Below are 15329 nucleotides of genomic sequence, written 5' to 3'. Positions count from 1 at the left end.
GGAATACAGTGGTCATGTTACAATGGTCATCCTAGAACCAATATGGTATTTTGACACCATAACTATGGAAACCATGAGCGAACTTACAGTAAATTCGATTAGTCACGAACTTCTCCTGCATAAATTAGTTCAGCTTTCAGGTGCTCCGGTGGGCTGGAAAAGGTGGATACAGTCCTCGGAAAGAGTCTGCTAGGACTGTATCCACCTTTTCCAGCCCACGGGAGCACCTGAAAGCTGAACTAATTTATGCAGACTAAAGTCATCAACTGCCGAGCCGAGAAGTTTGTGACGAGCGAACTTACAGTAAATTCGATTCATCTCTAGAAACCACCTCACCAGGATGTACATTTACATCCGTGTCATTAAGGGGTTAAGCAATTTTATTTTATTTTTTTAAATGTCTTACTAATGACAGCTTTAACTCCTTTAAAGAGGAATCTGACAGATGATAACTAATGTCATGAATGAATGTTGATAAAAACACAAGTGTAACATGGAGGAAACGTGGGTGAACTGTTGAGGAAAAGGCTATTACAGTGCCATACTGAAGAATCTGAGTGTACTTGCCAGCTTTCGGACTTTGTCCAGCACTGTATCTATTAATTCCTTTCCAATTGTGTAGTGCCCACGAGCATAGTTGTTAGCAGCATCTTCCTTTCCTGTAATAAGTTGCTCTGGATGGAACAAGCACCGATATAGTCCAGTTCTTGTCTCATCTAGAAAGTAAGAACAGAGCTTTATAGCAAGGGTAAGTGCACATGGGGAAGTTAGATGTACTCTTCAAAATGCACAACAAACTTACATTCTGAGGAATTTAAAGCAGATGGCAGTTTGTTTCATCTCATGTACAAGGTGGAGATGGGGGGGGGGAGGTTTAGGGGGATACAGGTTTGGACATTTGATGCGCAAAATCTTTTTGGGCTGCCAATTGCAGTTTGGGGGCCTATTATATGGAGCAGAAGGGTGCTGAGTGAGGAGCCCAAGATCTTTGTCTAATGAGGTCAATGAGGGAAATAAAAATGACCCATGCATCAGGCACTGTTCAGAGTTCCAGTAATTAAGGTGTCCAAACCGAATATAGCATTTAAAGTGCCATCTGGCACTATGTTTGTTCAGTAAACAACCAATTACGTGTTTGAGATAATGCCAATCTGAGAAAGGAGGGTTCCGAGTTGCCAATCTGAGGAAGGAGGGTTCTACCTCCAAAACTCATAATTGGTTTACTAAACAAACATAGTGCCAGATGGCACTTTAAATGCTATATTCGGTTTGGACACCTTTATTTAATTACTGGAACTCTTAACAGTGCCCGATGCACGGGTCATGTTATTTCCCTCATCTACCTCATTGAACAGGATTGGATCATCCATCCCTGTGACCCATGGTGGGGTGTAATGCTAGTGGTATTAGGCGTCACTTGTATAGGGGTATTATTGATCTTTGTATACAGAATTTGGTCAGTTAAGTTATGATTGAAATATTTATATACCCTATAAGTGCTGTAGTGGGTGGGTGGGACCAAAATTTGCCCTGGGACCTCAGATGCCTTTTCATAATTCTGGAAGAAAAATGGTTTCTTACCAGCATCTGGGGAAAGTGAGAAGGGGACATAACCCCAAGGAGAGAAAAAATAAAAATAAAAAAAATAAAATAAATAAACCTGGCATGTAAACATAGCCTCAATGACCAATTCCCATTAATGGAAGAAATGTATTAACAGTGAAGCAGTTTCCAGATTCAATATAAGTTGTGCCACTTTTTTTGCACTACTTTTGGCAAGTTCCCCAATAAGTGTTTAGCTAAATTCACGTGCAAGAAATTCCCATAGTTTACAGTAGAATAAAAATCTAGTGGGAAAGTGAGTATGTGGCAGATTTTCAAATGAGCCTGGATTTCACTCCTTCATTGTATAGGAGGTGAAACCCACAGCACAATGTATGTGTAAAATATAAACATGCAGTGGGGTCCATGGCAGGAAAAAAAAAAAAATAAATTCTACACAAGAGTATAGTCTGCTCTGACTAGCTGATCATCAAAGCAACGTACAGAGTTGTGAGACATACTATACCTATGACAGTTTCTTCCAAGTCAACAAACACAGCTCTTGGCACATGCTTTCCTGATCCTGTCTCACTGAAGAAGGTGCCAAATGATGAGTCCGCTACTTGTATAATCTTGTCACTTGCTACAACACCATCTGGTTGGATTCCATGTTCTAAGCAATACAACTCCCAACAGGAGTTTCCCATCTGAACACCTGCTTGGCCTACGTGGATAGATATACATTCCCTCTGCAAAAGAAATACAAATGCCATTTCCTGAAGGTTAGAAGAATTATGCGCTTTCATTTCTCACTTGATGTATCTGCTATAAGAGTAATGTTTATGTCCGTTTCTGTTGAATCTTCAATTCACAGTAAAACCAGACCATTAAAAAAAAAAATAATAAAAACACAACACTGGTTTTTCTGTAAATGCAAGAATCATAAGTAGAGATGAGCAAACTCTTCAAGGTCTGTTCTGATAGTTCAGCAAACTGGCAAAAAGGTCTAGTTCTAATCTAACCTGTACTTTACCAATAGCCCTAAAAAGTGTAAAAACTGTCTAAGAGACCTTAAAGCCCTGTATAACACTTAGGTCACCTAGGAGTGTACCTATGTACTTCTAAGCTGTTTTTAAAGGCAAAGTTAATTTAAAAGTTATGGCAACATGTATGGCTATTGGTAAGTGGATAGTACCCAGTGGAAAGTAACTGGTTGAATAAAAAACACTGCAAAAGCGATTTTTATGCTTTTTAAAGTTAATGTCCAAAAATGATCATTTTTTGGAGGCAGACATATTGGAAGATGCAATGCCTTTTACCAAGTGGACCAAAAATTATCCCTGTTTGGAAGTAGCCATAGGTTTTATGTCTTTAAAGTGAAGAAGCAATGACTTTACAAGCTGTCAAAATTATCCCATTTTGGTAGAAACAGGATTGGTGCCCTGAAAAATGCACAAAAGTGACAAACCCTCTATGCATGGCCATTTCATAATTAGTGTTTAACCCCTTGGGGACTCCGGGTTTTTCCATTTTTCTTTTGCACTTTTGTTTTTCCTTCTCCCTTTTTAAAAATCCTAACCCTTTCAAGTTTTGCACCTACAGACTCATGATTGCTTATTTTTTGCGCCAACAATTCTAGTTTGTAATGGATTCAGTAATTTTACCCAAAAATCTATGGTGAAACCAAAAAAAAAAAAATGCAATTTTGTAACTTTTGGAGGCATCTGTTTCTAAGCAGTAAATTTTTCGGTAAAAATGACTATTCTGTAGGTCCATACGATTAAAGGTATACCCTACTTAAGGTTCTTTTACACCACGTTTTCAGCCTACGGCTGCTGGATCCGGCTTGGGGAGGGGGAAAACCGTGCGCTCCCGTGCCCCAATCGGACCAGCGCTGAAATCCATTGACTTTAACCCCTTAAGGACCAAGCCCATTTTGGCCTTAAGGACCAGAACATTTTTTGCACATCTGACCACTTTCACTTTAAACAATAATAACTCTGGAATGCTTTTAGTTATTCTGATTCCGAGATTGTTTTTTCGTGACATATTCTACTTTAACATAGTAGTCAATTTTTTTGGTAACTTGCATCCTTTCTTGGTGAAAAATCCCCAAGTTTGATGAAAAAAAATTGAAAATTTAGCATTTTTCTAACTTTGAAGCTTTCTGCTTGTAAGGAAAATGTATATTACAAATAAAAAATTTTTATTCACATATACAATATGTCTACTTTATGTTTGCATCATAAAATTGATGGGTTTTTACTTTTGGAAGACATCAGAGGGCTTCAAAGTTCAGCAGCATTTTTCCAATTTTTCACAAAATTTTCAAACTATATTTTTCAGGGACCAGTTCAGTTTAAGTGGATTTGAAGGCTCTTCATATTAGAAATACCCCATTATAAAAACTACACCCCCTAAAGTATTCAAAATGACATTCCGTGTTTTAACCCTTTAGGTGTTTCACAGGAATAGAAAATTCAAAATCATTTTTTTATTTTATTTTTTACACACATGTTCTTGTAGACCCAATTTTTTAATTTTTGCAAGTGGTAAAAGGAGAACATTTTTACTTGTATTTGTAGCCCAATCTCTCTCGAGTAAGCACATACCTCATATGTCTATGTAAAGTGTTTGGCGGGCGCAGTAGAGGGCTCAGAAGGGAAGGAGTGACAAGGGGTTTTGGAGAGAACATTTTTCTGAAATTGTTTTTGGGGGGCATGTCACCTTTAGGAAGCCCCTAGGGTGTCAAAACAGCAACAAAAAAAACCAAAAAAAAAAAACACATGGCATACCATTTTGGAAACTAGACCCCTGGGGGAATGTAACATGGGATAAAGTGAGCCTTAATACCCCACAGGTGATTCATGACTTTTGCAAATGTAAAAAAAAAAAAAAATAAAAAAAAATTATATTATATATTTTTTCTTTATTTTTTTTACCTAAAATGCTTGTTTTCCCAAAAATTTTACATTTTTAAAAAGGGTAAAAGCAGAAAATACCCCCCAAAATTTGGAACACAATTTCTCCTGAGTACGGCGATACCCCATATGTGACCCTAAACTGTTGCCTTGAAATAAGACAGGGCTCCAAAGTGAGAGCGCCATGCGCATTTGAGACCTAAATTAGGGACTTGCATAGGGGTGGACATTGGGAGTCACTGGCGTAGAATACCCCTAACAGGTTGCCTCCAGCTGTTGTAAAACTCCCAACATGCCTGGACAGTCAGTGGCTGTCTGGTAATACTGGGAGTAGTTTTGCAACAGCTGGAGGCTCCATTTTGGAAATAGTGGCTTACCAGATGTTTTTCATTTTTATTGGGGAGGGGGGCTGCTTAGGGGTATGTGTATATGTAGCATTTTTTACTTTTTATTTTATTTTGTGGTAGTGTAGTGATTTTAGGGTACAGTCACATGGGCAGAGGTTCACAGTAGTTTCTCGCTGGCAGTTTGAGCTGCGGCAGAAAATTTGCCGCAGCTCAAACTTGCAGCCGGATACTTACTTTAAACCTCCGCTCATGTGAGTGTACCCTGTGACAGACTGTACATGCTGAGAGTTTTAGTTTTGCAACAGCTGTAGGCACACTGGTTATGTATCACCGAGTTTGTGACCCAACTCAGTGTTTCACAACCAGTGTGCCTTCAGCTGTTTCAAAACTACAACTCTCAGCAGTCACCGACAGCCAATGGGCATGCTGGGAGTTGTAGTTCTACAACAACTGAAGTTACACTTTTCCATAGAAAAAATGTGCCTCCAGCTGTTGCAAAACTATAAGTCCCAGCATGCCCATAAGGCATGTCACTCAGCTCCAACTGCTGATCCACGCCGCCGCTGCAGGTCAGTCCCTCAACGCCGCCGCTCCTGGTCCCCCGATCCAAACAGGGATGCCGGGGATTGGGGTCCCCAGCTGCCGGGGTCCTCCGGAAGAGGGGCGGAGCGGGTTGCGGGAGTGACACCCGCAGCAGGTGCCCTGATTGGTCGGCCGGCCGTCCTGTCAGAGACGGCCCCGAACAGCCTGTAATTCCGGGTCATTGGAGACCCGATTGACCCGGAATCCGCTGCAGATCGCTGGGCTGAATTGTCCAGCGATCTGCGGCCATCGCCGACATGGGGGGGGGGGACATAATGACCCCCTCGGCGTTATGCCGCGATGCCTGCTGAACGATTTCAGCAGGCATCCGGCTCCGGTCCCCAACCGGCTAGCGGTGGGGACCAGATTTCCCACGGGCGTATGGATACGCCCTGTGTCCTGAAGAGGTTAATGAGCCGACCAGAGTCACCATTTGACTCCGGCCGTCTTATGTCTGCCCCGGATCTGGTTTTGTGACCAGACCTAAAACCGTAGTATACTACAGTTTTAGGTCACAAAATCAGATACGGGTCGAAGAAGAGCCGACCAGAGTCAAACGGTGACTCTGGTCGGCTCATTAAAGTCAATGGATTTCAGCGCTGGTCCGGTTGTGGTACGGGAGCACACGGTTTTCCCCCTCCCCTAGCCGGATCCAGCAGCCGTAGGCTGAAAACGTGATGTGAAAGCACCCTTATATAGGTTTGATTTTGTATTACTTGTGAAAATAATAAATAAAATCATAACTACATGCAGGAAAATTTGTATGTTTAAAATTGTCATCTTCTGCAAAATGCCAGATTCACTTGGAGTTTTTCAGTTTGCCGTTTTTTTTATCCTTTTGCTTTTTTTAAGCAATTTCGGGCTCAGAGGCTGGATTTTCAAAATGCCCGACAAAACCCAGTTTGGCTTTTTTTGCCCTGAAATCGTGGCGTTTTCCTCCCAGGTCTATGGGAGAGCAAAAACGCCAAGAAAAACGCCATGTTGGTTTTAAATTTTGAGTTTTTTTGCAGGCGGCTTTTATTCTTTTTTGGACTTTATCAATCCACAAAAATTATGGAGATACTTTTTTTTTTTTTAAACTGTTTATTTGTAGTTTTTACAATTTTACAAAATGGTAACAAAGGAAAATAGAGCTAAGGTATAAAGACAAAAATGGAAATTAAAACATATCAGTGTCATGTATATATATAGCAAAGTTATGACATCACAATAACAATGAGTAGCATTGTCACAATGCTTCAATATACAATACATGCTATTTAATTATAATTTTTTTTTTTATACCTAATTAAGTAAGTCGATAGAAAATAGATTAAGCTTACCATTCTACACATGGCAAGTTAGCTTATCTACATGACCAGTATAACCGCCTTGCTGAACATATTCCATTTTAAGTAAAGAAAGAAGAAAAATAAAAATAGAAAAGAAGAAAATGAAAAATAAAAAAAATAATCAAGAAAAAAAAAAAAAAGGGTAAATCGAAAGGAAATAAAAGTAGTTATAGATAAAATTAAAAAACACAAACTAAAAAGACAAGCTGCATGATCCCCTTCAACCTTTTGGTAGTTTTTTATTTTATTTATTTTTTTTAATTATTTTTTATTTTGTCTATGGTGTTCTTGCTATGTGTCGTATTCATCCCACGGCCGCCAAATTTCATAAAATTTCGGCAACGAAAAGAGATACCTTTTTTTATTAAAATGTCGTAGGATACCATAAAAAAAAAATAAGATACAGTAGTAATGGAAAAAATTGTATCTAACGAAATGTATCTTTTTTATTACAAAATGTTTATAAATTTTTAACCCCTTAAGGACCGTTTTTTTTTTTTTCGTTTTTGCATTTTCGTTTTTTGCTCCTTGCCTTTAAAAAATCATAACTTTTTCAATTGTGCACCTAAAAATCCATATGATTGCTTATTTTTTGCGCCACCAATTCTACTTTGTAATGGCGTCAGTCATTTTGCCCAAAAATCTACGGTGAAACGGGAAAAAAAATCATTGTGCGACAAAATTGAAAAAAAAAAAAACGCCATTTTGTAACTTTTGGGGGCTTCCGTTTCTACTTAGTAAATTTTTTGGTAAAAATGACACCTTATCTTTATTCTGTAGGTCCATACGATTAAAATGATACCCTACTTATATAGGTTTGATTTTGTCGTACTTCTGGAAAAAGATCATAACTACATGCAGGAAAATTTATACGTTTAAAATTGTTATCTTCTGACCCCTATAACTTTTTTATTTTTTCGTGTATGGGGCGGTATGATGGCTCATTTTTTGCTCCGTGATCTGAAGTTTTTAACGGTACCATTTTTGCATTGATAGGACTTCTTTATCGCTTTATATTCATTTTTAAATTATATAAAAAGTGACCAAAATGCACAAATTTGGACTTTGGAATTTTTTTGCGCGTACGTCATTGACCGAGCGGTTTAATTAACAATATATTTTTATAATCCGGACATTTCCGCACGCGGAGATACCATATATGTTTGTTTTTATTTTTATTTACACGGTTTTTTTTTATGGTAAAAGGGGGGTGATTCAAACTTTTAATAGGGGCGGGGTTAAATGATCTTTATTCACTTTTTTTTTCACTTTTTTTTTTTGCAGTGTTATAGCTCCCATAGGGACCTATAACACTGCACACTGATCTTTATCATTGATCAATGGTTTTTCATAGGAAACCAGTGATCGATGATTCTGCCGCTTTACTGCTCATGCCTGGATCTCAGACACTGAGCAGTCATTCGGCGATCGGACAGCGAGGAGGCAGGTAGGGGCCCTCCCGCTGTCCTGTAAGCTGGATTTCACCGCGGCTATCCCGAACAGCCCACTGAGTTAACCGGCACTTTTTACTTTCAGCTCTGAGCACGCAGCTAAAGGGTTAATAGCGTGGCGCCGCGCGCTATTAGCGGCGGGTCCCGGCTTCACTATGACGCCGGGCCAGCCGTGATATGATGCGGGGTTACCGTTTAACCCCGCGTTATATCATGGGAGCAGGACCAAGGACGTACCTGTACGTCCTTGGTCCTTAAGGGGTTAAACAGGGATCAATTTATGTGAGCGGGTAAAGCGCTAAAAATGTAGTGTGTTTTTGGGAGTAGTAGTACCTGTACTAATAGACAGATCGCCCGCTGCGATCCACCGGTATAATGTATAGATGCGGCGGCCACTCTTCTATGGTTCCTCCACTGACATATATATACACACACACACACACACATTCATATTTCCTGCAGAGCTGTGATTGGCCAGATGGTTCCAGCCAATTACAGCTTTCTGTGGGATATAGGAACATGTGTATATATACGGCCGTGCAGGGGACCATAGGAGAGCGGCCGCCGCATCCATACATTATACAGGAGCATCACAGCGGGTGTCAGGAGTGATACCCGCAGTGATCTTTCCTTAACTACAAGTACTACTCCCATCATTGAGTACACTCTGCTCCATGCTGGGAGCTGTAGTACCTGCATTAATAGACAGATCGCAGCGGGTGTCAGAAGTCACACTCCCTGCGATCTTGCTATTAATGCAGGTACTACAACTCCCAGCATAGAGCAGAGTGTGCGTAGTAGTGCCTGCTTAAGGACACATCACAGCGGGTGTCACAACTGACACCCGCTGTGACCGTCCTGTCTATAGCAGAGATGCAGAGCGGCTGTATACATCGCTCGCATCCCTGCTCTGCACTGTACTCTGGGCCGGCCGCTCATTCATTCATCTTTTCCTCAGAGCTGTGATTGGCTGAAACCATCTGGCCAATCACAGCTCTGGGCAGAAAATATGAATAGAACAAATATGAACAGAGTACAGAGCAGAGGTGTGAACGCTGTATAGAGCTGCTCCGCTTCTCTGATATATAAAGGACGATCACATCGGGTGTCAGACTGACACCCGGGGCAATATGTCTACAGTACAGGTACTACTACTCGCAGGGGAAAACTGTGGCAGTTTTTCTTGTTTTTTTTCCTGGTGTTTTTATGCCACAAAAATCGCAGGGCAAAAATCTCAGTGGAGTCCTAGCCTAAGTGAACTATTTTTCTACACTGTGTGCTGGTAGTGTGTAGGAGCACCAAATTTATTAAATGGTTTTAGTGTATTTGATACATTGCGCACATTCTGAAATTTCACTCTTCACATCCACCAAAAAGCTGATCCAAGCCTGGGCTGGTGTAGTTTAGAGACTACAACCCCCCCCCCAAAATGTAGTTCAGTTTCCTGCCTAAAAGACATCCCATCAGTATTTTCTGTGAAGAAATAAGGCTGCAATACTGATACCATTTGATCTATAACAGAAGCAATTCAGCATATCCAATAATTTCCCTTTCCACAACATTTTCAAGATGATCATCAGAAGAACATAACATGAACATATTGGGGGAGATTTAGCTTAACCTGGGCAGAAGTAAAGTTGACCAGTTACCCATAACCAGTTTACTCCTTTCAATTTTGAAAAGGCCTATGAAAAATGAAAGAAGCGACCTGATTGGTTTCTATGGGCAACTGGTAAATTTTTCCTCTGCACAGGTTTTGACAAACCTCCCCCATAGTCTAATGTGTAGGGCCACCATAAGCCTTTACATTTCAGTATGCAGATTTCTAACATGTCCTTAGAACGCACATATTTTCCTTACATCTTAAAAGGGAAACTGTCAGCTTTCTCCCCCTGCACTAACCAGCGGTACTGGCTGGTAGTGTGGGGGGACGCTGATCAGTTTCATGCTCACCGTGTCCTGATCCGCCACGTCATTCTGCCGTAATCTTCTATTTTCAGTATATGCTAATAAGTTGCTAACTGGCACCAGCCGAGCTAACTGGCACTCTGACATCAGTGCCACCTGCCACAGCGCCACCCAGCTCATCAATATACCTCCCCTCCCTCTTCTCCCCGCTCTGTAATGGAGAGAGGGGAGAAATATTGAGGAGCTGGGCGGTGCTGTGGCCTGGCACTGACATCAGAGTGCTTGTTGGCAACTCATTAACATATACAGAAAATAGAAGATTACGGCAGAATGGTAACAGTATGGTAAGTGGGCACAGTAAGCATGAAACTGATCAGCATCCCCCGCACTACCAGCCAGTACCGCTGAAAGCTGACAGTTTTCCTTTAAGAGACTACAACCAATCTTCCTGCATAAAATTAAAACCTTACTCCCTCACTAGTTGTAGATACAGGGGGAATTTCTCAATGCCATTAATGTCAGACATGAATACATCTAACATTTTGCACAAATTGTCTACAGCTCATAGCACACTAAGTCTAGGTTCATACAGCGTTTAGTACTTCAGTCACAGATATCTGTCATTCCAACAAGAACAGAAAGTAGGTGTATACGGTGTCCGAGAGCAGCAGACACCATATAGGGACTCCATTTGGACTGTATACATTTTTAGTGGGCTGTGGCATTGGAGTACAGTCTAAAGGCATTGGAAAGTCCATTTAAGAGAATATTTATGGCCCAAACTGAGTCATGAGCACTCAGTTTGGGCCATTGAGATTAATGGCACCTGCAGCTCATCACTACAGTATATGGCAGCATCCCATTCTTGGTGGGATGCCAACATACCTGTGACAGAAGCCATAAAAAACACAATATGACCCTAACCTTTTCCGGTCACATTCTGATTAGATGCATATACATAATTGTGAGATTTATTAAAACTTATCATTCAAACACAACCCAAAAACAGGCACTTTAGAGTATATGAAAAGATCATATATGCAAAAAGTGCTAAACTCCCCTTCCCTACTAAATTTTATAGACAGATATAAAGGGTATTGCCTTTTATTTCTAAACCAAAGCATAGAAAAAGGAACCTACATACCATTATTGCCTAGATCTGACCAGCAGCCTACCAAGCTAACCAAATCTATGTGAATGATAGAGGCAGAATCAGGTGCCGGCAATACCCCTGATTTATAGAGCAGCCTGATAATGTCACCTGATGGAAAAGGCTGCAAGTTTAAAGAAACCAGAAAAAAAAACCTGGGCAGAAAAAAAATATGCAACTGCCTGTAGCAAACAATAAGATTCTTTCATTCTTCACAGGCCTCTTTAAAAATGAAAAAAATGATTTGATTGGTTGCTATAGGCAACTGCACCACTGCACAGATTTTGATAAATCTCCCCCTTAAAGGGGTACTCTGGCCCTGAGACATCTTATCCCCTATCCAAAGGATAGGGGATAAGATGTCACACCACGGGGGTCCCACTGCTGGCGACCCCCGCAATCTTGTATTCGCCACCTACCTGTTTGAGCTGCACGCCGCGGTGCCAGCTCACAAACAGCCGGGTGGCGACCACGGGGCCGGAGTATCGTGACGTCACGACTCCGTCCCTGTGTGACGTCACCCCCCGCTATGCATGACGGCCATCACGCCCCCTCCCATAGTCTTGCATAGTGGAGGCGGAGTCATGACGTCACGATACTCCGGCCCCGTGGTCGCCACCAGGCTGTTTGTGAGCTGGCACCGTGGCGTACAGCTCAAACAGGTGGGTGACGAATACAAGATTGCGGGGGTCCCCAGCGGCGGGACCCCCCCCCCTGATGAGTCATCTTATCCCCTATCCTTTGGATAGGGGATAAGATGTCTCAGGGCCAGAGTACCCCTTTAAGGCTACGTTACACGCTGGAATGTCCACACAGAAAATCTTCATGTGGACATTCCGCAAACTGCGGGCTAGGACCGCACAGGAATGCGCCGTCTCATAGATGGCTATGCTTTACGTGCAGAGTCTGCAGAAAGAATGAACACATTAATTGTTTCTGTGGACACAGAAAGCAGAATTTCTGTGCCGGAAACATCTGGCACGGAAATTCCGTCATGTGCACAGCGCAGCAGAATCCTGTTGAATTCAACAGGACTCTGCTGCAGTGGAATGTCCGGAATTCAGCATGTAAATTCTGACGTGTGAACATGGCCTATGGTTCGGAACACACTGTTTTTGCCCTTATTATCCTGTTAATGGGAGCAGCAGGTCCCATTTCCTTATATGGCCGAAAAGAGTAACCCCAGTGACTCCATTTGGAACGTATGCACTATGGGGTTGACTCAATGCGGTCATAGAAGTAAATGGGGCCCGCTGCTCCCATTAACAGTATACGTTGGCATCCCGCTTTCGACGATTAACGGGGGGCTGAAATGTAGTGTGTTTGGAGCCTAATCATTGGTTTGAGGGTACGATCACACTACATTCTGGCCCCCGATAATTGCATCCTTATATACGTAAACTGTTGAAGGGGTACTCCGGTGGAAAACTTTTTTTTTTTTTTAAATGAACTGGTGCCAAAAAGGTAAACAGATTTGTAAATTACTTCTATTAAAAAATCTTAATCCTTTTATTACTTTTTAGCAGCTGTATTCTACAGGGGAAATTCTTTACTTTTTGAATTTCTTTTCTGTCTGACCACAGTGCTCTCTACTGACACCTCTGTCCGTGTCAGGAACTGTCCAGAACAGCATAGGTTTGCTATGGGGATTTTCTCCTGCTCTGGACAGTTCCTGATACAGTCATCAGGTGTCAGCAGAGAGCACTGTGGACAACACAAAAAATAAATTAAAAAAATGAAGATTTTCCTCTGTAGCAAACAGCTACTAAAAAGTACTGAAAGGATTAAGATTTTTTATTAGAAGTAATTTACAAATCTGTTTAACTTTCTGCCACCAGTTCATAATAAAAAAAAAGTTTTCCATCGGAGTACCCCTTTAACAAGAGCAGGAGACCCTATTCACCTAGTGACTCCTTTCGGGACATATATGCTATTTCAAAAGTACAACAGCCACCGTCATGAGACCGTTTAAAATAGCGCTTATGTCTCGAAGGGAGTCATTAGGAGTGACTCTGTTCGGCTATAGAAGTGAAGGGAGTACGTGGCTCCTGTTAACAGTATATGTCAGCATCCTGTTTTCAATGGGAAGCCAATGGATACTATTAACCTGTTGGGGATGGAGGGCATACAGGTACGCCCTCACATCATGGTACTTAAGAACGGTGGGCGTACCTGTACGCCCTCCGTATTTCCGATCACAGCAGGAGGAGGAAGGCCGGAAAGTTTGGTCGTTAAGAAGGCTGCAGTGAAGATCCCTGGTAAGAAATCTTCACTGTGGCCTTCTAAAAGTTGGAAAGGGCCAGATATTGCAGAACTACACCTCCCAGCAACCCTGACTGTCTGGGCATGCTGGGAATTGTAGTTTTGCAACAGCTGTAGGCACACTGGTTGGGGAACACGCAACTAGAGTCTGTCTCCTAACTCAGTGATTCCAACCCATGTGCCTCCAGTTGTTGCAAAACTACAACTCCCAGAATGCACTGACAGACCCTACATGCTGGGAATTGTAGTTTTGCAGGCACACGGGTTGGAATCACTGAGCTAGAGTCTGTTTCCAAACTCAGTGGTTCCCCACCAGTGTGCCTACAGCTGTTGCAAAAATACAACCCCCAGCATGTACGGTCTGTCAGTGCATTTTGCGAGTTGTAGTTTTGCAACAGCTGAAGGTTTGCCCCCCCCCCCCATATGAATCTACAGGGTTCCATCACACAGGCGGGGGTTTACAGTGGGTTTCCTTCTACAAGTTCGAGCTGCGGCAAATTTTCCGCCCCAGTTCAAACTCCCAGCGGAAAACTAACTGTGAACCCCCGCCTGTGTGAATGTGCCCTAAAAACACTACACTACACTAACACAAAATAAAAAGTAAAACACTACTTACACACCCTTACACCCCAATAAAATTGAAAAATGTCTCATATGGCAGTGTTTCCTAAACGGAGCCTCCAGCTGTTGCAAAATAACAACTCCCAGTATTGCCAGACAGCCATTGATGGGCTAACTACAGGGCTCAGAAGAGAAGGAGTGCCATTGGGCTTTTGGAGAGAGAATTAGGCTGGAATTGAAGGCCATGTGCATTTACAAAGTCCCCATGGTGCCAGAACAATGGACCCCCCACATGTGACATTTTGGAAACTACACCCCTCACAGAATGTAACAAGGGGTACAGTGAGCATTTACACCCAACAGGTGTCTGACAGATATTTTGAACAGTGGTCCGTAAAACTGAAAAATAATTTTTTTTTTGCACAGCCCACTGTTCCAAAGATCTGTCAAACGTCAGTGAGGTGTAAGTACTCACTGCACCCCTTGTTACATTCCGTGAGAGGTGTAGTTTCCAAAATGGGGTCATATGTGGGGGGTCCACTGTTCTGGCATCATGGGGGTTTTGTAAACGCATTCCAATAAAATTCTCTCTCCAAAAGCCAAATGGCGCTCCTCCTCTGCTAAGCATTGTAGTTCGCCCGCAGAGCACTTTACATCCACATATGGGGTATTTCTATACTCAGAAGAAATGGGGTTACACATTTTTTTCCCCTGTTACCCCTTGTGAAAATGAAAAATATTGGTTAAAACCATCATTTTATTGAAAAAAAATAATTTTTGCGTCCCATTTGAAAGCTCGACAATCACTGTGGGGTGTTAAGGCTCACTTTACCACTTGTTACGTTCCTTGAGGGTTGTAGTTTCCAAAATAGTGTGTCATGTGTTTTTTTTTTTTACTGTTCTGGCATCATTGGGGCTTCCCAAATGAGACATGCCCGCCAAAAACCATTTCAGCAAAATTCGCTCTCCAAAAGCCCAATGTCGCTCCTTCCCTTCTGAGCCCTCTAGTGCACCCACAGATCACTTTACATCCACAAAGTATTTCCTTACTCAAGAGAAATGGGGTTAAACATTTTGGGGGCATTTTCTCCAATGGTTTGGGGTAACACCAGCATTTTAGTGTTAAAAATCAAATTTTTCATTTACACGTCCCACTTTAACGAAAGTTCATCAATCACTTTTTGAATGTCATTTTGAATACATTGAGGGGTGCAGTTTTCATAATGGGGTCCATTATAAGGGATTTCTGACATAAAGACCCTCATATTCACTTC

General features: G+C 41.8%; 2 protein-coding genes across 9 annotated transcripts in view; one reads left to right on the top strand and one right to left on the bottom strand.

The window, feature by feature from the left end:
- The window catches only part of LOC130368870 (tubulin alpha-3 chain-like), a 35141-nt gene that overhangs the window by 1222 nt on the left and 18590 nt on the right, over positions 1–15329 (bottom strand). For both annotated transcript variants that reach the window (XM_056573198.1, XM_056573196.1), the window contains exons 2-3: positions 2069–2291; positions 568–716 (exon numbers count right to left, since the gene is read on the bottom strand). In XM_056573198.1, coding sequence (XP_056429173.1) covers positions 568–716; positions 2069–2249 — 330 coding nt within the window. In that variant the 5' untranslated portion in view covers positions 2250–2291. The remainder of the gene's footprint in view (positions 1–567; positions 717–2068; positions 2292–15329) is intronic.
- The window catches only part of LOC130368871 (tubulin alpha-8 chain-like), a 51163-nt gene that overhangs the window by 25939 nt on the left and 9895 nt on the right, over positions 1–15329 (top strand). The window contains exon 1 of one of the 7 annotated variants that reach the window (XM_056573206.1): positions 2300–2324. The exons of the other annotated variants lie outside the window; for them this stretch is intronic. The gene's annotated coding sequence lies outside the window, so the exon portion shown is untranslated. Of the gene's footprint in view, positions 1–2299; positions 2325–15329 lie in introns of those variants that run through there. 7 annotated transcript variants of the gene reach the window in all.

Source organism: Hyla sarda, chromosome 4 (assembly GCF_029499605.1).
Source record: "Hyla sarda isolate aHylSar1 chromosome 4, aHylSar1.hap1, whole genome shotgun sequence".
NCBI lineage: Eukaryota > Metazoa > Chordata > Amphibia > Anura > Hylidae > Hyla > Hyla sarda.
This window is presented reverse-complemented; position numbering and strand designations above follow the sequence as displayed.